This window comes from Liolophura sinensis, chromosome 11, assembly GCF_032854445.1.
Source record: "Liolophura sinensis isolate JHLJ2023 chromosome 11, CUHK_Ljap_v2, whole genome shotgun sequence".
In the NCBI taxonomy this organism is placed as follows: domain Eukaryota; kingdom Metazoa; phylum Mollusca; class Polyplacophora; order Chitonida; family Chitonidae; genus Liolophura; species Liolophura sinensis.
Window position 1 is genome coordinate 26,090,415 of NC_088305.1, and position 24,603 is coordinate 26,115,017.

General features: G+C 41.2%; 1 protein-coding gene across 1 annotated transcript; it reads right to left on the minus strand.

Moving 5' to 3' along the window:
- Window positions 1-5,732: 5,732 nt before the first annotated feature.
- Window positions 5,733-23,253, minus strand: LOC135478041 (prostaglandin F synthase 2-like). Its single transcript, XM_064758305.1, has 9 exons — window positions 22,945-23,253; window positions 20,585-20,701; window positions 16,424-16,507; window positions 15,020-15,136; window positions 14,373-14,485; window positions 10,404-10,485; window positions 9,193-9,276; window positions 8,019-8,107; window positions 5,733-6,041 (listed from the first exon to the last, which is right to left on the minus strand). The coding sequence occupies exons 1-9, from the start codon at window positions 22,960-22,962 to the stop codon at window positions 5,999-6,001; spliced, it is 747 nt and encodes a 248-aa protein (XP_064614375.1). The 5' UTR covers window positions 22,963-23,253; the 3' UTR covers window positions 5,733-5,998.
- Window positions 23,254-24,603: the final 1,350 nt, after the last annotated feature.

Below are 24,603 nucleotides of genomic sequence, written 5' to 3' on the forward strand. Positions count from 1 at the left end.
TATAAAAGTTAGAGAGTATATAGCCTGACGATATCACAGTGATCTGTGGGTCAGTATAACTGCCGATATAACATAGTACCAGCATTAATTTCCATGTCACTATGATGAAGGAAGAAAAACAGCCACAGGGACCCTCTGAAACATCGAAAGCTGCACTTGACCATCACAGTCACAGGGGCACCCTATATCATCGAACGATGCACTTGACCATCGCAGCTACAGGGACCGTCCAAATCTTTGAAAGTTGCACTTGATCTTCACACCCAGAAGGATCCTCTAAAGCATCAAAAGCTGCACTTGACCTTCACACCTAGACGGATCCTCTAAAACATCGAAAGCTTCACATGACCTTTACAGCCACAGGGATCCCTCTAAAGCATCAATAGCTGCACTTGACTTTCACGGCCACAGGGACGCTTTAAAACATCGAAAGCTGCACTTGATCTTCACAGGCAGAAAGATCCTCTAAAACATCGAAAGCTGCATTTGACCTTCACAGCCAGAGGGTAAAGGATAAAGCATCAAAAGCTGCACTTGATCTTTACAGCCACAGTGACGCTTTAAAACATTGAAAGCTACACTTGGCTTTCACAGGCAGAAAGATCCTCTACAGCATCGAAGCTGCACTTGACCTTCACAGCCACACGGACGTTTTAAAGCATCGAATGTTGCACTTGACTTTCACAGTCAGAGGAAGCCTCTAAAGCATCGAAAGCTGCACTTGACCTTTACAGCCCACAGGCACCCTCTAAAGCATCGAAAGCTGCACTTGGCCTTTACAGCCACAGGGACCCTCTGAAACATTCAAAAGGTGCACTTGAACAGCCAGAGGGAGCCTCTAAAGCATAAAAACTGCACCTGACTTTTTACAGGCACCACAGGCACCCTCGAAAGCATCGAAAGCTGCACATGATCTTCACAGCCACAGGCACCCTCAAAAGCATCGAAAACTGCACCTGACTTTCACAGCCACAGGCACTCTCTAAAGCATCGAAGCTGCACTTGGCCATCACAGCCACAGGCACCCTGTAAAGCATCGAAAACTGCACTTGACTGTTACAGCCCCCAGGCACCCTCTACAACATCGAAAGCTGCACTTGACCTTCACAGCCACAGGGACGCTTTAAAGCATCGAAAGCTGCACTTGACCTTCACAGCCACAGGAAGCCTCTAAAGCATCAAAAGCTGCACTTGATCTTCACAGCCACAGGCACCCTCTAAAGCATCGAAAGCTGCATTTGGCCTTTACAGCCACAGAGTCCCTCTAAAACATCGAACGCTTGCACTTGACCATCACAGCCAGAGGGAGCCTCTAAAGCATCGAAAACTGCACCTGACTTTTACAGCCACAGGCACCCTCTAAAGCATCGAAAGCTGCACATGATCTTCACAGCCACAGGCACCCTCTAAAGCATCGACAGCTGCACTTGACCATCACAGCCACAGACACCCTCTACAACATTGAAAGCTGCACTTGACTTTTACAGCCACAGGGACCCGCTAAAACATCGAAAACTGCACTTGACCATCACAGCCACATGCACCCTATAAAACATCAAAAGCTGCACTTGACCTTCACAGCCACAGGGACCCTCTAAAGCATCGAAAGCTGTGCTTAACTTTTACAGCCACAGGAGCCCTCTAAAGCATCGAAAGCTGCGCTTGACCTTCACAGCCACAGGAACCTTCTAAAGCATCAAAAGTTGCATTTGACCATCACAGCCATAGGGACCCTCTAAAGCATCGAAAGCTACACATGACTTTCACAGCCACAGGGACTCTCTAAAACTTCAAAAGCTGCACTTGACTTTTACAGCCACAGGGACCATCTAAAGCATCAAAAGCTGCACTTGACTATCACAGCCACAGGGACCCTCAAAAGCATCGAAAGCTGCACATGACCTTTACAGCCAGAGGGATGCTTTATAGCATCAAAAGCTGCATTTAACCTTCACAGCCACAGGAACCCTCAAAAGCATCGAAAGCTTGTCTTGATACGTGGAGTTACATTTGGCGGGATAAACCTGCTTGAGTATAAAAATTTAGCCTTCGATTTTGCTACCAAACTGAACAGAAACTCCCTTTGTCATCGTTGTATTAAGTACTCTACCCTGTTATAGTTGTTGGATTTCGATGACAGCTATTAAAAAGTGTGAACATTCTGAAAATTGTTTTTATTTACTGTCTTAAAAAGTTTCTCAGACAATTATTTCACTCACAGCTATTAAGGATGCCTCCAGCTTTAGGATGCGCTGTGTTCTATCCACTAGATGGCACTCCTGAGACCTAATCTTCTTCCTCAGAGCGCTGTCTTGACTTCCTGTTGACAAGCTCCTACCATTTGCTCACAACGCGTTTTCTGTCTAATCAGTTCATCATTGGTTTCTCTCAGAGTCGCATGTTTTATCTGCAGGTTTCTCTCTTGTTCTGTCAGCTGCTTCAACTGATGTTCTAGTCTGTCTCTATGGGCTTCGTATTGGTTTTGTAGCTCGTCATACTAAGTATTGTGAGGACAAAGAAAGCATATTTTTATACGCTTCAAGCGTGTAGCAAAAGAACAACCTTTGCATGATTTTATGTGTTTTGCAAAATGTTAAGAGGTAGAACATCAAAAGTAGAAGCAAAACTAAACTATTCTCCCCACACAGAGACATGCAGCCCTCCGTCTGTTACCTCTGCTAAAAGAACTTACCAATCTGATACATTTGGTTAATTAACATAATCCAGAGTGACCATGGGAAGCAACCGTAGCATCGCTACTGTGACTAAACAAATGTGAAAGTAATCACTGGCCATATTGTGCGAGGATTGAGATTATGGTTTATTTGTGGAAGACCACATACGCCAGGTGTTGCTGAAGTAGTTTTTGTTTCGTTGGAAACCCTGTCTCTATGTAAGTTATGTGAATATCAATGAAGACTCCCTTCTACGACCAATGAAAAGTTCTCCTCATTTGCCAAGATATTTTGCTGGTACCCAACGATTTCTGGCCAACACAGATTACGTCAATTTTTTACGAGATGTCTTTCGACAAAGTATAGGTTCGATAGATTCGAATGGTCTGTCCTTGACAGGGCAGTATACTTCCTACAGATGTCGTACCTTGCAGCTGATTTCCGCATTCGTAGAAGACAGTGCGCTGATTTTGCCCTTTAAAGTTTCTATTTTTTCATCACACCCTTTTTTTCTCACGCTTTGGTTCCTTGTGGGTTTTTGTTAGTTTTGGATAAGCTGCGAACAGCTCTCTCTGGGCAGAATAATGAAAAATAATTATAGAGAAACACGTTTAAATATATGAGTGGCCTTTAATATGCGCTTCGTTTTATTTACCATACACATGCGCACTGAAGTTCCTCGGAAAACGAGGCTTAGATAATGGCTTCAATGTGGAAAGGACAATACGCTAAATTTATCAGCACACACAAGCTGAGACGATATTCGCAAAAAGCTGATACCCTAATGACAACTTCAATAAAGATGACAAAAAGTTGACACGACAGAAAGACGACAAACAGCTGATACTATGGTAACAAACAGCTGATACTATGATGAGAATTCAGTTTTCACGAGGATGACAAATAGCTTTCACGAAGATAACAAACAGCTGACAGGACGCTAACAAACACCTAACACGATGATGAGGAACAACTGACATCATCATGACAAAGAGCTGACACCATGCTCACAAACAGCTGACACGATGACGACAAACAGATGGCAAACATGTGACACAATGGCAGCCAACAACCTGTGGATCTTCATTTTGGGCAAGATCATGCCACTGGAATGGGTGGGAAATAAGTCATCCAATCAGAGCGAGGCACATGAAAGTTATTGACCAATGAATGTACATTTCCCGCCAAGATCTCACTATGTCAGTTCGAGACCTAAATTTGAAGATAACAGTTTTTCGACGACAGAAGAATGATGATTTTATGTCAAACTAAAAAAAAATGTCAGAAGGGAACGATTAATTTAGTGGAGAAACTTATAGATTCAGTTGAAGCTCAAATGGAAGTTGCTTCCTGAGATGGTAGCGTTGCTGAGAATTTGATGACCATGTGGAGCCGATTTCGGCAGAGTCGAGCTTACAACGTTTTCAACTCGGCTCACACTTCGTGTCCGGGTGACGGTAGGTATGGAGCCAGGCGCGGTGACAAGTCACAGGCATTCAACAAGTATGACGAAGATGGCAACTGTGTATACAGATTGTCATTTTGAGCACACATCGCTCACCATTGCTTTTAGTGTTAAAGTTTTTCGAGATATGCTAGAACACGGCGTAATACACCAATAAAAGGGATAAATAAATTTAAACTCGCCTTTTTCAAGGTGTGCAGCCTGGGTGCTGAAAGTCAATTTATGAAACTAAAAGATGATATCTCAGTCTTATTAAAGTGTATTTTCAAATCACTTCTTCCGCACATTCTGACATACCTTACACGTATCAGCAGTTATGTGTTCATAATTTATTCCATTCACGGTAAAAATGTTTTCTTTGACAAAAAAACTTCAGACAAAAAAAAAATTTCACAAAATACACTGATCAGAGAGAGATAAATTAGTCGGCCTATAAAGAGTAAAAAGGCGAAAATTTGGCTTTGGCATTTTATTGAAACTTAACGTCAAAGTTGGAGAAATATTTGTGTATTACAAAAAAAAAAAGAAGACTTGTTGAACAAATGGTAGATCGAGGCGAAGCATCACAGCATCATTTACGTTGTCAAACCCCCCATGTAACTACCTTCGCTTTGTCTTTGTCTACCTTCCCGCGTTTGCTTTCTTTTTAAATTACGTGAGCATTTTACGTCCTCAGGAGCATGTTTAAATCATTTGCACACAACATATTTTGCTCGTTTTAAATCGACAGTGTGCAATCAAAATTTATTTTAGAATTATGCCGGCATGCCCTAACAGCCTATTGCTCTTTTCGGCATCAGTATGATCTCGCTTTTTTTTTCTATGCTGTCAAAATGACTATGGTAATTCTTGTCATCATTGTTTTGGTGAATACCAACAGGTATGACATTTCACATATCAGACTCCCGTAAAGCTTAATTAGGAGGTATCAGCTCATTTTTTCCGATCAGTTCTCACGTACTTGTAACTATGCATAGTAACACAACAGATGTGACGATATAATCTTTGTGGAAAATCAGTTATTCAGTTCGAATGACCGTCAATCGATCTGAGGAGGCCACTCCATCTGTAAAGGCCCGTCCATCAGTAAAATGCCATTCCATCAGACGGTTACTCGATTAGTGAAGGCCACTCCGTTTAATGACGGCCATTCGCTCAGTGAAGGTCACTTTGTCAGTGACCGTCACTCAATCAGTAACAGTCACTCCATCGGTGAAGGTCACTCTGTCAGCGACGATCAATTGATCAGTGAAGGCCACTCCGTTTAATGACGGCCATTCTCTCAGTGAAGGTCACTTTGTCAGTGACCGTCACTCAATCAGTAACAGTCACTCTATCGGTGACGGTCACTCTGTCAGCGACGATCAATTAATCAGTGAAGGTCACTTCATCAGTGAAGGTCATTCGAACTGCGTGATATATAAAGCTATTTCAACAGCCAGTGAACGAACATATTCCTAAACACGTTTCACTCTTTAAAGACTAAACTGGTAAATTATTTTTATTTATTTATTTGACAGATGTTGTACGCCGTACTGAAAATTGACAAATTATGGTGAAACGGATTTTGTAGGCAGAGAAATGATACCCTTTTTCATTTTATTGTATTTATTTTGTAAAATGGTGAGCTATCTAAGCACATCCGGTCAAAATGAGTTCCGGTCAGGCGGAAGGAAAGCTCATGGAGTGCTCATATCAATCATACGAGTATATATATTCTTACATTGTTTGGGTTTGCTACACATTGGCAATAGTTTTAACATTACTAGAGAACATGACCAGTGGAACAAAGGTGCATTGTATCTCAGTGTTACACTGTCGGATATAGTGTCTTTTCCAGGGACTCTTCTTGTTGATGTTAATACGCCACGGTAAATGGGTAATCCGGATGACCCTCCGCCCTGCAAAGTAAACACATCAGAGAGAAATGGTACATTATTTCTAATCAACACTATACCATGTGTGCTCGTTACGACTGATACTAGTACATAATATCATTGTAAATCGTTCAGTGGATGTCTGCTGTCGAGGTCACGGAGATTAGAATGATTCAATACTAAATAAAAGTGAAACAAGAGCAACATTTTTGATACCCGTTAAATGTTTCATAACACTGCCGTAATTATTCTTTTGTTTAGTTTTTGATTGGTGTTTTACGTCGTATTCAAGAATGTTCTTCTACGACGCCGACTAGCATTATGGTGGGAGGAAACCGGGCAGAGCCCGGGGAAAACCCACTGCGATTCGCAGGCTGCTGCAGACCTTTCTACGTACGGCCGGACAGGAAGCCAGAATGAGATGGCGTAATCATTTATGAAAGCGCGTTTTAAGACATATCTAGGCATGTCTTGGACTTACCTAGGCATGCTCTATACCTGAATGGACCGTTAATAAAATATCAATTATGATTTACGCAAAAAACAGAAAACAATAACTTCCTAAATCAGTAGAAACGTTAAAAAAAATTACGGGAAAATCCCACGTTCGAATTCAGTCAGGTCAAAATGTCTATAAAAAATAGACTATCTATTGTCCACAAGTTCACAACTTTGTCAGGTTTCGTCCACAAAAACGGAGAATGTGTATATCAAATTGGGACGTCGTACTTAGAATAGCTTTTGAGAAATCGCGTGTCGACAAGTCGCACGCAAACACGCACAACCACTCACAGACAGGTGCAAAACAAGATATAAAATCATGTAGCCTCTGACCAATCGGTTTAGATCTGCTTTCATGTATTTCTGACCACTTGTCGAATCCACCATACGCAATCTGAGAGGAGTCTTAAACTAACAGGTTCTCAAGTACCTGCATGAATAGATACGTAGTTTTCTCAAGACTGTTATCTGCCTTTGACTAAACACATGATCACCCTCATATGTTTATTTGTTTATTTATTTGATTGGTGTATAGGCCGTGCTCAAGAATATTTCACATATATGACGACGGTCATCGTTATGATGGGAGGAAACCGGGCAGAACGTGGACGAAACCCACGGTCATCAGCAGTTGCTGGCAGACCTTCTCACGTACGGAAGGGGAGGTAGACAGCATGAGCTGGACTTGAGTCAACCCAATCGTCAACGGAGGCCCCTCGCCCTCAAATAAATGCATCATTTTGATTACATACTTGAAAAGCAAAAACATATGCTTACTTTAGCTACTTTAGTGTTAAGACAAGTAGGCGTTAAAGGCAAGCTTAAAGAGGAGGATCGAAATAGTCGGAAATACTTTTTTTTTAATTGTAGAAAAAAACGCATTGTGTTAAAGCCGATGGTAGCTCGAGAGGATAATACGGAAATAAAAATTTTCTGCCGTTTCCAATTTTACATGCAAGAACACTTGATGTCACTCCATCACTAACTTATAGCAACAAATGACGTCGTACTTTCAAACGCGCATGACGTCATTCCAGCGTAACTGCCATGTCATGTCGCAACGTCATGTCAGCCCCGATTCATCGTCACAGAAGGAACATTACTACGTCACATCAACAAAATTTCACGGAAACTGGCGAGGACTTTGTATTTTTTAGGACTTTTCACTTTAATAGGGGATAAATATCTTTATTCAGCGTAAATTTTTTTGAACCGTGGCTAACTATATTTCATAGGGTATCCATCATATCAGTCTAATATCTTAACCTGGCATTTCTTAGGACTAAAGGAGCAATGAATGCCAACCTGCGGATGGTCGTGGGTTTACCCCGGTTTCCGCTCACCATAATTGCTGGCCGCCGTCGTATAAGTGAAATATTCTTGAGTACGGCGTAAAACACCAAACAAACAAACAAATAAATAAATAAATAAATAAATGCCTGTGGTAAGCAAGAATAAAAGTTCGGTATAAAGAGACATCGCTAATAACATCTTACTCACATCCAAAGCATGTCGTAAAACCGTCGCTTTCTTTTGTTGAGTTCAGCTAAGGCGACAACATCTTCCTGCGCGAGTTCAAAATCAAAAATCTGAAAATCGATTTTATCGCAGTGGTGAATTTTCGTTATGCAAACAGAGATGATGTTCTGATATCATCATTAGCGTACTAACAGAAGAAGAAAACATGAAAATGATGCAAATATCAAATGAAAGAACGTGAAAAGTTATTTGTAAATACATTATTTTATACTTTTTTCTCGATTTTTTTTTCAGGAGAAGTGGTATTGGAACATGGTTGTTGGTGGGTATTTATGAGTACTTCTTGGCATGCATACTGTTTTCAACATAATGTTCTAAAATAAGGATGTGATGCAGGTCTAATAAATTTACTTAAATATAAATTCTTTGTTAATATAAAAGAGATGCATTTAATTTGAATTTTGATAATATTTATGAATATAAAAAAATACAAATGTGATTAAAATGTAGGTAGACACATTTGTTTTAAAAAAACTAAAATCTAGGATGAATATATTTATTAAACATGTGCCATATCATGTTTAACATCATTATGAAAAACAATGCATAACGAGATGTGGTCCCAAAACCCACCCTTCAAAAACTGTTTTCAAATGTCGGTCTCTCTTAAAGAAAAATTGAAAACAAAAATGTGAAAACAAAATATTTACAATTAATTTTTCACACTTTTCACACTGTTCCAACTAAACTGAATGCAATTTTTATGTTTTCTCAACCTTTTTTTAATTCACAACGTCCGTCTCTGAGAAGCTGACATGATTCATTTACATGTTGTACAATATATGATGCCTTCGATCGTGAAACAGCTTAAAAACGTGCGGGAGAACAGGTTATGTACAGTTTGTTTCATGGACATTCTACCTCGACGGTTGAAAATAATTTGCTAACATGTTCCCGTGGAATCCATGTAATGTGACATCCCGCTACGTCAGAAAATTTTGTTGTTGTCAGATAAACTCATGTCCACGTGTACAGCTCAAAGACAAATATTACTCCCTGATCTTGTAGACTCTGGAATCCCATCCCTAACAACTTTGTTCGCTGAAGAATACAAGTTAGGTTTTGAAACTGTGGGGAATTGTCAGTCAAACCTGATGTTGTACGAATTGGCCTCTGTACGCTAATGTTACCATACCTCGATGTTTTCCTTTATCCTAGACGGTGTTGAACTCTTCGGTAGAACTGCAATTCCCCGCTGGACGATGTCCCTCAGTAAAATCTGTGAATAAAGATCAACACTTTTTTGGTTAATCAAATAACTGATTGATCGACTGATATAATTAATAAATTATTTGGTAGCTAAATGTTTTCTTTTTAAGGTTTATTTATTTGATTGGTGTTTTACGCCGTATTCAAGAATATTTCATTTATAACCTGCAGCACTATGGTGGGAGGAAACCAGGCAAGCCGCTAGCAGACCTACCCACGTACGACCCGCGTGGACTTGAACTCACAGCGTCTGCATTGGGGAGAGACTCCTGGATCATTGCGTCTCGGCCACATAGGTCCCTCTTTGTTCTTTCAGGTCAAGGCGTACGCTGTTCTTGTACGATGGCAATCAGTTTTATGGGTTGAAGAAACCGGAGTTCTCTGAGTAAACCAACAAACAATTGTCAATTTCCTGTCTGACACCACATTGGTGAAAGACAAGTGAAAGTTAGACTGTGAAAACCACAACAGGAGCATCCACGATCGCTTATTGTGACTAACGTCTCCCGAACAATGAAAGAATGGGAATCCAGAGATCCACCGCCTAAGGTCGGGATTGAACCCGAACCAGTCGTGTTCTACTAATAGCCGTACCAAAGAATATTTCACTTCTAATACGACACTGTGAATTTCGCCAGATACCTCCCAAAAATCCTGACATAAAGCCGCTGCCGAACGAGCCGAAACTGGATTGGAAGCTGTGATTTTCCGTGTTCAAGTGTACCTCAGGTAAAAAAAAAAACCCATTAAACCTCTTGGCCAGCGAGAGTACATTCGAGATTTGTTATCGGTGCATCGCTAATGGAGGTCGAGTCAGGCCCAATCCAAAATTTCCTGACATCTGGGAATTTCTTCAAAGAATTTTATTTCTTTGTCTCTGTTCATGTACTTTGTAAATAAAAGCAGCAGGTGAGGCTCTTAATTAATGAACTAGATTCGTGTAAAAAAGTACAGACTATAAAATAAAGAGTAAAACCAGAACAGTGAGGACAGTGTAGTAGTTGGACAACGGTCACATGCACGTAACCGGTGAAATCCAGCCTCATGTCCATTCACCTATCAGGGTTTTCATTTTCCCTTTAAGTACAGTTAGTTCTGGTCAATATTGTACCTGAAAGAATTGTTATTATGTCTAACCTGGGCGGGTGTTTTCCCATATTTCTTTGCAATCTTCAGGACAATCTCTTCTTCTAAAAGCACTGGGTCGTTTTCCCGCTGGCTGCGACAAGGAAAACAATCAAGCAATGCAAATATATTTCAACTAGGTACATCTAAATACAAACATGCGCGAAAATTGAGAGAAACTGTATACGGCATTACAGATTAGTAGTTAAATATTTCATTCAATTGTTAAAAATTATATTAAAAGACTAAGATGAGACATTTGTTGTAAACAACGGTAACTAAGACTAATCTCCTTATTAGATAATGTAATATTGTTACAGATTGAAAAATTGTGTCCGACCAATTGAAAGTATATACCGGTTTTATGCGATCTCCTAAAGTGGCTAAGCAATCATATGAAGGACGTCTTGTCGCTGTTCCTAACTCGAACTGATTTTCACTAGTATTTACCTGGTAATATGACGATGCACAGATATGTAGGCTACCTGTAACCCACTGTTGTGATACATGTACATCCACTATGACAAGTGATATTTTGTCTCTCACGCCTAGGATTCTGTAGGTGAATGTTGTGATATTTGCCTAATAAAGACAATGACGTTACACCCTACCAGCCCAGGATTCTGTAACCCACTGCTGTGATATATGCCTGATGATGACAATGATGTTACACCCTACCAGCCCAGGATTGTGTAACGCACTGCTGTGATATATGCCTGATCATGACATTGGTGTTAAACTCTACCAGCCCAGGATTGTGTAACCCACTGTTGTGATATATGCCTGATGATGACATTGGTGTTATACTCTACTAGCGCAGGATTGTGTAACCCACTGCTGTGATATATGCCTGATGATGACATTGGTGTTAAATTCTACCAGCCCAGGATTCTGTAACCCAATGCTGTGATATATGCCTGATGATGACATTGGTGTTATACTCTACTAGCGCAGGATTGTGTAACCCACTGCTGTGATATATGCCTCATAATGACAATGGTGTTACATCCCACCACTCCAGGATTCTGTAACCCACTGCTGTGATATATGTCTGATGAAGACAATGATGTTACACACTACCAGCCCAGGATTGTGTAACCCACTGTTGTGATATATGCCTAATAATGACGATGGTGTTACACCCTACCAGCCCAGGATTGTGTAACCCACTGCTGTGATATATGCCTGATGATGACAAGGATGTTACATCCTACCACTCCAGGATTCTGTAACCCACTGTTGTTATATCCCCTTGGTGACCAAAATGGTGTTAAACTCTACCACTCGAGGATTCTGTAACCCACTGTTGTGATATCTGCCTGATGATGACAATGATGTTACATCCTACCACTCCAGGATTCTGTAACCCACTGTTGTTATATCCCCTTGGTGATCAAAATGGTGTTAAACTCTACCACTGCAGGATTGTGTAACCCACTGCTGTGATATCTGCCTGATGATGACAATGATGTTACATCCTACCACTCCAGGATTCTGTAACCCACTGTTGTGATATCCCCCTTGTGATGACAATGATCTTACACTCTACCACTCCAAAATTCTGTAACCCACTGTTGTGCTATCCCCATGGTGATCAAAATGATGTTACACTCTACCACTCCAGGATTCTGTAACCCACTGTTGTGATATCCCCCTGGTGATCAAAGTGATGTAACACTCTACCGCTGCAGGATTCTGTAACCCACTGTTGTGATATCCCCCTGGTGATCAAAGTGATGTTACACTCTACAACTCTAGGATTCTGTAACCCACTGTTGTGATATCCCCCTTGTGATCAAAATGATGTTACACTCTACCACTCCAGGATTCTGTGGCCCACTGTTGTGATATCCCCCTTGTGATCAAAATGATGTTACACTCTACCACTCCAGGAATCTGTAACCCACTGTTGTGATATATGCCTGATGATGGCAATGATATTACACTCTGTCACTCCAGGATTCTGTAACCCACTGTCGTGATATCCCCCTGATGATACCAGTGGTGTTACATTTTACCACTCCAGGATTCTGTGGCCCACTGTGGTAATATCTGCCTGATGATGACGATGATGTTACACTGTACCAGTCCCGGATTGTGTGGCCCACTGTGGTAATATCTGCCTGATGATGACAATGATGTTACACTGTACCAGTCCCGGATTCTGTGGCCCACTGTGGTAATATCTGCCTGATGATGACAGTGATATTACACTGTACCAGTCCCGGATTCTGTAATCCATTGCTGTGATATGTGCCCAATGATGACAATGACGCTGCACTTGACAAGCTTAGGATTCTGTAAATTCTTGCATTTATTACATATGATTTTATGATTTTAAATTTTTCAGTGATTATCTAGTTAATGAGGATAAGTGTAGATTCTTTTGTTTCAGCGCCGAGTTTTGTATCCTGGGTGTTGTTTTATATGTATTGTCTCTATTGGATGTCATTATGTAAGAAAAGCCAGGTGAGTTTTGTACCCTGGGTGTTTTTTATATGTATTGTCTCTATTGGATGTCATTATGTAAGACAAACCAGGTGAGTTTTGTACCCTGGGTGTTTTTTATATGAATGGTCTCTATTAGATGTCATTCTGTAAGACATGCCAAGTGAGTTTTGCAACCTGGATGTTTTTTTATACGAATGGTCTCTATTGGATGTCATTCTGTAAGACATGTCAAGTGAGTTTTGTACCCTGGGTGTTTTTTATATGAATGGTCTCTATTGGATGTCATTCTGTACGACATGCCAAGTGAGTTTTGTACCCTGGGTGTTTTTATATGAATGGTCTCTATTGGATGTCATTCTGTAAGACATGCCAAGTGAGTTTTGTACCCTAGGTGTTTTTTATATGAATGGTCTCTATTGGATGTCATTCTGTAAGACAAGCCAGGTGAGTTTTGTACCCTGGGTGTTTTTTATATGAATGGTCTCTATTGGATGTCATTCTGTAAGACATGCCAAGTGAGTTTTGTACCCTGGGTGTTTTTTATATGAATTGTCTCTATTGGATGTCATTCTGTAAGACATGCCAAGTGAGTTTTGTACCCTAGGTGTTTTTTATATGAATGGTCTCTATTACATGTCATTCTGTAAGACAAGCCAGGTGAGTTTTGTACCCTGGGTGTTTTTTTATACGAATGGTCTCTATTGGATGTCATTCTGTAAGACATGCCAAGTGAGTTTTGTACCCTGGGTGTTTTTTATATGAATGGTCTCTATTGGATGTCATTCTGTAAGACAAGCCAGGTGAGTTTTGTACCCTGGGTGTTTTTTATATGAATGGTCTCTATTGGATGTCATTCTGTAAGACATGCGAAGTGAGTTTTGTACCCTGGGTGTTTTTTATATGAATTGTCTCTATTGGATGTCATTCTGTAAGACATGCCAAGTGAGTTTTGTACCCTGGGTGTTTTTTATATGAATGGTCTCTATTACATGTCATTCTGTAAGACAAGCCAGGTGAGTTTTGTACCCTGGGTGTTTTTTATACGAATGGTCTCTATTGGATGTCATTCTGTAAGACATGCCAAGTGAGTTTTGTACCCTGGGTGTTTTTTATATGAATGGTCTCTATTGGATGTCATTCTGTAAGACATGCCAAGTGAGTTTTGTACCCTAGGTGTTTTTTATATGAATGGTCTCTATTGGATGTCATTATGTAAGACAAGACAGGTGAGTTTTGTACCCTGGGTGTTTTTTATATGAATGGTCTCTATTACATGTCATTCTGTAAGACAAGCCAGGTGAGTTTTGTACCCTGGGTGTTTTTTTATATGAATGGTCTCTATTGGATGTCATTCTGTAAGACATGCGAAGTGAGTTTTGTACCCTGGGTGTTTTTTATATGAATGGTCTCTATTGGATGTCATTATGTAAGACATGCCAGGTGAGTTTTGTATTTCTGGACTGCTCATCTGCACAGAACGTTAATATGTAAGTAATATAGGTATTTTATTTCAGTCTGGTTCGGACTTACTACACATCAGCCCGGCGTGGTGCGCCTAAGGGGGCATAGGCTGTAAGAGTTATTCCCCTTGACCTGCAGAACTCGTTTAAAGCGTACTGGGGTAAGTAGGCATGAACTTCAACCTGCAAGATAAAAATAACAAGATCAACAATCCCCTTCACCCCACGAGATAATTACGGTGTGATTCCAGCAACATTTTGTAATATATTAAAAGTAAGTTTTCGTTTATGGTATTACATTTCTGACTTTGTCAGGAACGATTCTTCATGCTAGCTTGCTCTCATATCGTACAACGTGCGAATCTTCGTGGATTTCCCCCGGGTTCTGTCCGGTTTCCTTGCACCATAATGCCGGCCGCTATCTTCTGAGTGATACATAATTGAGTCCGGCGTAAAATACCAATCAAAGAAACATGTGAAGAATTGTGCATTACTTCCATCGTCACAACCAGCTTTCTAAGAAATCTAATTACACAATACGTGTACATTTGCCTATATACTGTAGCAGCCTTTATACATAACTAGTTTCTGAAATTATCATGCATTTGAAACGTATTCTCGGGCCCTTGTAAATATGTTTGATTTAAATTATATATATATATATATATGCTACATTTTTCATTTTGAATTTTAGTTACCGTAGGGTCTTATATCTACCTGGTTCGTCACTGGGATTATCCGGGCATTCCTGCACACATAGTCTAATTGTACGGAGTTAAAATTGGACACACCGATGGACTTTACTTTCCCAGCATCCACTAGTTTCTCCATTTCCTGTTCCGGTAGATATGTAAATATCACCACATTGCATTAAAATGCTGAGATCAGATGTCAATTGACATAGGTAGATTTTCCGATTGTTAGATACATGTAAGGGTTTCTTAACATCAGGACACTGATAGACTACTTGGGAAATAGAACAGCGTCCCCTCAAAAGAATATCACAATATATTAACTCATTGTCTGTACCGTATTGTACTTATGTAATAAATGGCAGCATATGATTCATGTTACATCTATCCTCGTCCTAATATCCCGAATATTCTGACTATTCTTAACGCGTGATTTTGCGTCACTCATAGCCAAATAGTGTTCCAGTGGATCAACTTATGCACAAACTGTCGGACAATCCAATATATGGTCAACCTGAAGAAGGCAGGAAGGTGCGTCCGCCCGGGACACAAGGGCACGGACAGGAGCGGCATACTCTAGAAACTTGCAGTGGTAGCGTACAATCAGCACACATACAGGCGACCAAACGTGATCGTATATAACTGTTCTGAGATTTCCCAAAATAAACCGATTATGGCCCATTCATCATTTTACGCGACATAGTCTCGTGGTGTTCTAGCCACTAAGCTCTGTTTGTTTGAGAGTTTAACGTTGCTTTCAAAATTATCCCGGTCTGTTCACGACAGTGTCTTTTTGAGGCACTCTGGCCCGAACGCCGAGATAGTTTGAGTGCTTTCTCCGTGAACACTCATAATGACACGAAACCAAGTATTAGCATACTGACACGAGAACAACCAGAGTACACCGGCCGTGTCAAAACAAGCCCTTCGTCGTAAGTCGCATCTGTTACTTGTTTATAGTTCTTAGTGACACAGCGTCGACCAGAGCTTTACTATTCGTTTCAAAATGAAGCAATATGACCCCCAAGGATGTTTGATTTACCCAGTGTGGGACTGAAGCTACAGTTCCTGTTTAAAATTTATTTATTTATTTATTTATTTTATTGCAACTTAGCGCCATCCTCAATTATGCGCTTACACCGTGGGGAGAGTTTTTTGTGTGGAGGAAACCACGGGACCTCGTGCAAACCAAATTACCGACGCTTCAAATTACCGACGCTTCCCACATGTGACGTACAGATATGTACACCGTATTGGTGGAAGATAAGTGTTCTTCAACGACTGTTAGATTGCTCAAACGACCACATGAACGTCGTCGATCGCTTATTGTTACAAAAACCCCACAAGATGTGAGAGCGATGGAATTTGCAAATAAACACTGGGTCCCCGATGTGTGCGCTTTTTTGCTGGTCTTTTTGCCTACACTCACCCGCCAGGTTTTCACAGCATCATAGTGTTCATACTCCAGTCTACCTGTCTGGTCTCTGGGCAGTAAGCTTCCATTTCCTCGATTCTGCAAAATTAAACCACGTACATGCGTGTTATAAGCCGCGCTAAGCAGGTCATGCTTTTGTCGGGCCTTAATTTCCAGTCTGCCAGTTAACAGTTTTACCCTAAAAATTATTTACGGATTTAAATGAAATTTGATCACAACTTCGCCCGTCCATTATTGGCGGTGAATCTGAATAGGGAACCATGAGGAGTATCAAGCGTTTGAGTGGTTTGGTGCGCAGGCAGCAATGACAACTGCCTACTTGGTCGCTGGATTTTCGTTGCCCATTTGTAATGTTTATGAAAAGATCTCACGCCAGAGTTGTGTGTATATGATGGAAACGTATATACTAGTCCTCGCACGCAAATATGGCTAACTCTTCGCTTCCGGTATATTACCCATAATGCCTCTAAGGGAACGGCTATTATTTACCATAGACACTATATCTCTTTCAAAAGAACATTCATATGCTGGGAATCAGAACGGCAAAAAGTATTTGAAATAAAAACAGTATGTTATAACGTCATTAAAAAGATCAGATTTCATTTTTTGGGAAACGTTGATATATCAATTACGTTTGAAAGTCCTTCACTTCATTCACGGTTCATGAACTGGAACAATTAGCAAATAAAATGTCAAATAAAATCTCTCAGATAGTTCACTCTTGACGAACTGAAACAATTAGCAAAAAAAAAAGCCCAATCACAATAACCAAAGCAGGCGTCGAATGGTTAGACTTGTGAAATGTTCATTGTTAGGAAGAGTCACATTCATTTTAAAGATCAGCTAGTCTACACATAGTCCTGGAGGCAAATCGGTCTCCTTCTGACTCTGGCTGGGTACGTCCTCAATGTCTGGTTTCCACAGTTGATTAGCGTTGGGTTGATTGGAATGTCACTGACGTCATCGATATCGCCCGAGGTTAATACCGGATACTGGGTTTCGAGGGGAACACGTTTAAGCTGGGAACTGTTTCTTGCCAACCATTCACCATTTGTGCCCATAAGATCCATCACAGACCCTGTGACAATCTTGACAGCGTATGGCTTTAGACTTTATTTCATTGTCAGTTTGTTTCGTCTTTGTTGTTTTACTAGTACTCAATCACCTTGTTGGTAGACAGGAATTTTGCCTGATCGGAATACACCTTCATTCTTGTCTTCTCTGTTTGATCTCCAGATCGTGCACTGCTTTAGAACTCAGGAGAGTTGATGGAGCACACATGTTTGAGGAGTTTTTGTTTTGGTTGATCAACTGAACAGTACAGTAGCTCGGGCAGCTCTTGTAGTAGACTGAGCTGTGGCTCTGTAATTTAAGAGGACACTATTTAGATCTCGCTTGCATTCCTTTTCTTGAGAAAACGAAATTCGAACAGCTTTCTCTATTGTCCAGATAAACCGTTCGGCCTCGCCATTTGCTTTAGGCCAATAAGGTGTGATCTTGCTGTGCTTGAATCCTGTTACTTCAGCAAAGTGGGCAAAATCACGTTCATTTTCTGATTTAATTACATCCACTGTTCCATGTGTTGCAAAAATTGTGTCCAGTTTGGGAATAAGGTGATTATCTGATGTACATTTCACTACTTCTACTATGGGGTATCAGGAGTAATTATCAATGGGAACAAACAAATAATCTCTGGAAGAATTGGTTTACAGTAGTCAATACTTACACAGATCTGTGGTTTTGTAGGCATGTCTGCCATTTCAAGGGGCTCTGGTTTCTGTGAGGGGCCATTAGTTTGGCACTGTAGACATCTGTTCACATGGTTTTCCACACCCTAATCAATCTTGGGATACAAGAACTTTTTGTGCAAAAGTCTCTTTGTCTTGACTATTCCTTCATGACCTCCATGGGCTAATTGAAGCACTTGTTTCCTAAGAGATGGGGGTGCAATGAGCCTTGTTCCACGTAATGTCGTGTCTGAAGGGCTAAGTGTTTCAGTTTGTAGTATCTCTAGAGATGAGAGTCAATCTTATTCCATCAACCTGATTGAATGTCTTTCGGCAGTTTTGTCATTTTTGAATCCGTGTTGTATGAGCTCTAGATAATCTGCAGCAAAAGTGATGTTGGAATGGTATATTAAGCTATGTATGTTCAGCTATGAAGTTCACATCTCGGTCAGCACTGTCTGTGATGGTTTCGACTGTTGAGGGTGTCTTGAGAGAAAATCGGCCGGATTACCTTCTCCCTGCTAGTACAAAACTGAGAATTCATAGGGTTGTAATAGTAGTTGCCATCTGACTATGCGTGCTGGAGGTTGAGACTATGGTTTGTTGAACATTGGATCAAATGGTTTGTGGTCTGTTACAAATGTAAACAGATTACCAAAGATAGAGATGTGAAACTGCAAGGGCCTCTCGCTCAGTTTGGGAGTATCGCTGTTCAGTGTCTGATAAAGTTCTGCTGGAATATGACACGTTGTGTTGTATCTCACATGTGTTTGTTTGAGTAAAAATGTCAGCAAGTCCAACAAGGCTTGCGTCTACGTAGATAGATGTTTCCAGCATGACACAACAGGATTAGACGATAATACGTCCTTAAGTTGCCGGAAGGCTGTTTGTTGTCGATCTGACCTTAACCATGTTGTGTTCTGTCGGGCCAGATCCACCAGTGTTGCATAGTTTGGAAAAAACCGTGATACGTCAAGCTGAGAAAACTCTTGATAGAGGCTGGGGTCCCGGATACTAGGATGTTATGGATGTCATGAACTTTCTTTTGCGTCTGGAGAATTTCCATATTTTGGAGAATGTGAATCCGAAGAATGAAATTGAACATTTTTTGAATTCATGCTTGTGCAAGTTTAGGGTAAGGTTCCACTCTCTTAGACGTTGTAGAGCCTTGCGTAGAGATGCATCATGGTCATGATCGTTCTTACCTAACACTAGAACATGACCGGATAGGTTCATAACGCCGGGAATATCAGCCAGAAACCAGCTGGAGGACCTGTAGAAATATTTCGGATACAGAGGATAGTCCAAACGGAAAGGGTTTGTATCTGTGAATATCTTTGTGAGTTGCAAGTGTAGTTCAGTGACGTGAGTCTGGATGTGATTCAGTTGATGATATCCTTGTTTAAGATCCAGTTTTGAGAAGACCGTACCACCGTTAAGATGATGTGTCATTTCATCAGTTGTGTCCATGGAATGTCGTTCACGTTTTACAGCTGTATTGGGCATACGCATGTCGACTCACGGTGGCACAGTGTTGTCTTTTTGGGGATACAACAACGATAGATGAAACCCAGGGAGTACAACCTTCTACTGTTCAGTAATGTCTGCATTTTGAAGAGACTTTAGTTCTGGTACTACCTGTTTCCTTAAATGAAGAAGAAAGCCACGAGCAGATTGAGCCACTTGTTGAACGGATGGGTCAGGGTGAATTTTGAATTCAGATTCATTCAACAAGCCAACACCTTGGAATCTGTCAGCAAATTCATGAACAACTTCTTTGACATCTGATGTTGTCAGGTTCTTGTGAAAGTCTGGTTTAGGTATGGCATTCACTGAGCTGTCTGGAATGTGTATATATATCCCAAGTCCGTTGCTGTGTCAAACCCAACAAGCGATATGCACGGTTTGTCAGTGAGGTAAAATTCAGGACGTCACAAAAATATGATCTTAAGTTTAGGAAGACTAGACGAATTAGTGAACAGTGGTTTGCAAAGTTCGGATGCTGTCCGAGTGACTGCATCGGTTACAGTTGTGTTACTTGAGGCGTTTAGGTATTTATTATTGAATATTATTGCACAAGGGGGTGATATATGAATTAAAAATGACTTCAATATAAAGGTAAATCTGTTTTCATTGCGTACAGCTTTAAGAGTTCCAGGTTAATGAATGTACATGTGACGATACAGAGCGGTTAAGGAGAAAACCACGCAGAGAATAAACAGATCTCAGCCCTACTCTCATTTATGCGTTTAGCTACAATATGCAATCAAAATCATTTATTTTTGATTTATTAAAGCGTTGCTCGAGAATATTCCTCTCAAAAAAAAAATATGCAAAACGGTCAGAATTCTGAGATGACGAAATCCTACGAAAAAAAATCAACCAAGATGAGAACGCAATGGAAATTTAGAAATGAATGTTGAAGTACCTTATATCCAAAAGGTGAGTGCACTAAGTACAAGTCGACGTAATCCATTTGAAGTCTGTCCAGACTTTGCTGCAGACTGGGTGCCACACTGTCCCCACCCATCCTGGCCCTGGCCAACTGAGTACGCACAAGACGAGAAACTAGCTCATGAAAGAGTAAAACAGCTTTTTCTTAAAATTAACTCCTAATTTAGCAAATGGCATTACAGCGGTTATTTGGATAAATTTAAACCTCTTTTTCTGACCAGTTTTTTACGGAGGACTTTCCATGGACCATAGCTAACCTGTATATCTACCACAAAGATATATCTAAATGTTTACCAGAATTGAACACAGTGGCGTTTTGCTCTCTCTACGTCACAACAAAGGTAAATTTATCTGAACTGATCGAAGGGCTAAAATTTTAACGGAAAACTAGCGGTAATAAGAAATACAAAAGCTTGTATCTCTCGACCTAGATAGCGAAGAATCTGAATATAAACAAAACATGCCACGCACGCACACTCAACCCTAAACCCATGTTAAGCTTCACAGGAAACAAACTGATTACCACCCATCCTACATTCCTTATTTCACCTCACACCCGTCACCATAATCTTCCACACGCTGTACTTCGGTGGTAATGAGCATCTGCTCGCTGTTAGCCTCTCCGTAACGTATTATCCCCCCTCCCCTACTCTCTCTCACGCTCTGCCTTGGTGGTAATGAACATGTCCTCCCTGATAGCCTCTCCGCCCCGTATTATCCTTCCCATACGCACCCCTCGCGCTCTACCAAGGTGGCAGTGAACATCTCCTCCCTAGTAACCACTCCGTCACATATTATCCTCCTTCCCCTACTCTCTCTCACGCTCTACCTTGGTAGCGTCTCCGTCACGTATTATGCCCCCTCCCCTATTCTCTCTCACCCTCTACCTTGGTGGTAATGAACATCCCCTCTTTGGTAGCGTCTCCGTCACGTATTATGCCCCCTCCCCTACTCTACCTTACGCTATACCTTGGTGACAATGAACATCTCTCTGATAACCGTTCCGTCACGTATTATCCTCCTTCCTCTATTCTCCCTCACGCTCTACCTTGGTGGTAATGAACATCTCCTCTCTGGTAGCGACTCCGTCACGTATTATGCCCCCTCCCCTATTCTCTCTCACCCTCTACCTTGGTGGTAATGAACATCCCCTCTTTGGTAGCGTCTCCGTCACGTATTATGCCCCCTCCCCTACTCTACCTTACGCTATACCTTGGTGACAATGAACATCTCTCTGATAACCGTTCCGTCACGTATTATCCTCCTTCCTCTATTCTCCCTCACGCTCTACCTTGGTGGTAATGAACATCCCCTCTTTGGTAGCGTCTCCGTCACGTATTATGCCCCCTCCCCTGCTCTACCTCACGCTATACCTTGGTGACAATGAACGTCTCTCTGATAACCGTTCCGTCACGTATTATCCTCCTTCCCCTATTCTTCCTCACGGTCTACCTTGGTGGTAATGAACATCTCCTCTCTGGTAGCGTCTCCGTCACGTGTTATGCCCCCTCCCCTACTCTACCTTACGCTATACCTTGGTGACAATGAACATCTCTCTGATAACCGTTCCGTCACGTATTACCCCCTCCCCTATTCTCCCTCACACTATACCTTGGTGACAATGAACATCTCTCTGATAACCGTTCCGTCACGTATTATCCCCCTCCCCTATTCTTCCTCACGGTCTACCTTGGTGGTAATGAACATCTCCTCTCTGGTAGCGTCTCCGTCACGTATTATGCCCCCTCCCCTACTCTACCTCACGCTATACCTTGGTGACAATGAACATCTCTCTGATAACCGTTCCGTCACGTATTATCCTCCTTCCCCTATTCTTCCTCACGGTCTACCTTGGTGGTAATGAACATCTCCTCTCTGGTAGCGTCTCCGTCACATAATATGCCCCCTCCCTTTTTCTCTCTCGTGCTCTACCTTGGTGGTAATGAACATTCCCTCTCTGGTAGCGTCTCCGTCACGTGTTATGCCCCCTCCCCTACTCTACCTCACGTTATACCTTGGTGACAATGAACATCTCTCTGATAACCGTTCCGTCACGTATTATCTCCCTGCCCTATACTCCCTCACGCTATATCTTGGTGGTAATGAACATCTCCTCTCTGGTAGCGACTCCGTCACGTATTATGCCCCCTCCCCTACTCTACCACACGTTATACCTTGTTGACAATGAACATCTCTCTGATAACCGTTCCGTCACGTATTATCCCCCTCCCCTATTCTCCCTCACACTATACCTTGGTGACAATGAACATCTCCGCCCTGATAACCGTTCCGTCACGTATTATCCCCCCTCACATACTCTCCCTCATGCTCTACCTTGGTGGTAATGAACATCTCCTCCCTAGTAACCACTCCGTCTAATATTGCCTGGCGCACTGCCTCGCCCACCACCTCCTCGTTCCCATATTTATGGGCGGTGTCGATATGTCGGTAACCACACTCAATAGCACATCTCACCGCTTTTCTCAACTCTTCATTGTTGCTCTTCCAAAATCAAAAAAGATGAAAATCGTTTAAATAATCGATATTTACTTTTAGACATAATTGCTCAATCCTGTCGTGTTCAATATTGCTCCACCATACAATGGCGGTTGGAATCAGGAGTGAAGAGAAGCAATACTGGTTCAACACATTCAAGATTAAAAGAATATAGTCTTTTTCTGAACTCTTTTTCTCTTGAGCAATAAATAAACAGAATAATAGCTGATTGCCATAGCTTGGACAACAACAAGGTCACTTTTGAAAAATAAATGAGTATATAAACCAATCAGATAAATCAATGCACAGCACTTAATATTCTGGGCCACGCTTTAATGGTTCTACAATAGCTATGAATATAAATGAATAAAACAGAAACGATCAAAGCGAATAACACTGTATTCATGTATAAGTAATCATGTATCACATGTGAAGGCAGTGATCAAGAAGATTGTTACACCGTCATGCATACAGAGCCTTACCAAGAATTAAGCAGAGCCCTCAAATTATCTCTCTGTAAATCTCTACGGAAGTGATCATTTATAGGCGCAGTGATCAAGAAGTGAGCTACACCGTGATCCATATATAACCGCTTACCAAGGATGACAGTGAGCGCTCAAATTATCTCTCTGATAAACGCAACATATATAAGTGTGATCATTTATAAGCGCAGTGATCAACAGGAGAGCAACACCGTGATTCATGATACATAACCACTTACCAAGCTAGATCCGCTCAAATTATCGCTCTGTAAAACGCAACATACCTTTAAAGTCCCAAGGCCAACGAACGGAAGCTGCTGATTGTTGTTTAGTGTTACAGTTGGTATAACTGTCTTCGCCATAACCCGTATATAACAATGTCACTGTAGTCTTTATTCACAAGCTGGTCCACATGTAGCGTATTCAAACTGGGACACGTTTACATATCAGATATAGCCTACAGGCTTCCAAAACTGGGCCACAGTCATTCGTATACACCTTGCCGACATGTCAAGAGTTATCTCGTATAACGATATGACTGTATCATATTTTGATTGGGTGTTACTCCATTGCATCTTTCTTTACTTACTTTCTTTTTACATCTTTACTCAGTTTTGTATATAGGATTTTAAACCGTCTGGAGTATAGTCTTTGAAAGGGATCGTAGGAAACCATTTTCCATAAATTTTACAAAGTATAAATTGGCTAGTTACTGACGAATTTTCCTACGTGTGACTTACATATATGCACAAGTAGTTAGGAATGTGACTTACGTTCGGTATTGGGGAGGCAGTTTTTGTGGTTTGGGGAGTTGTTTTTTTGTGGTGATGTGGTGGTGACGTCACACCTGCCAGCCCGAAGGGCTGGTAGGTGTGACGTCATCCCCCAGTTGTGGGTTTTTCCCCACACCGCGGGACATATGTGTATAGACGAGTGTGATATAGTGTATAGTATAACAGTATAGGGAAAAAAGAGAGAAAAAAAAGAGGCAAAACGTCGGCTTGTAAAGTCGAGT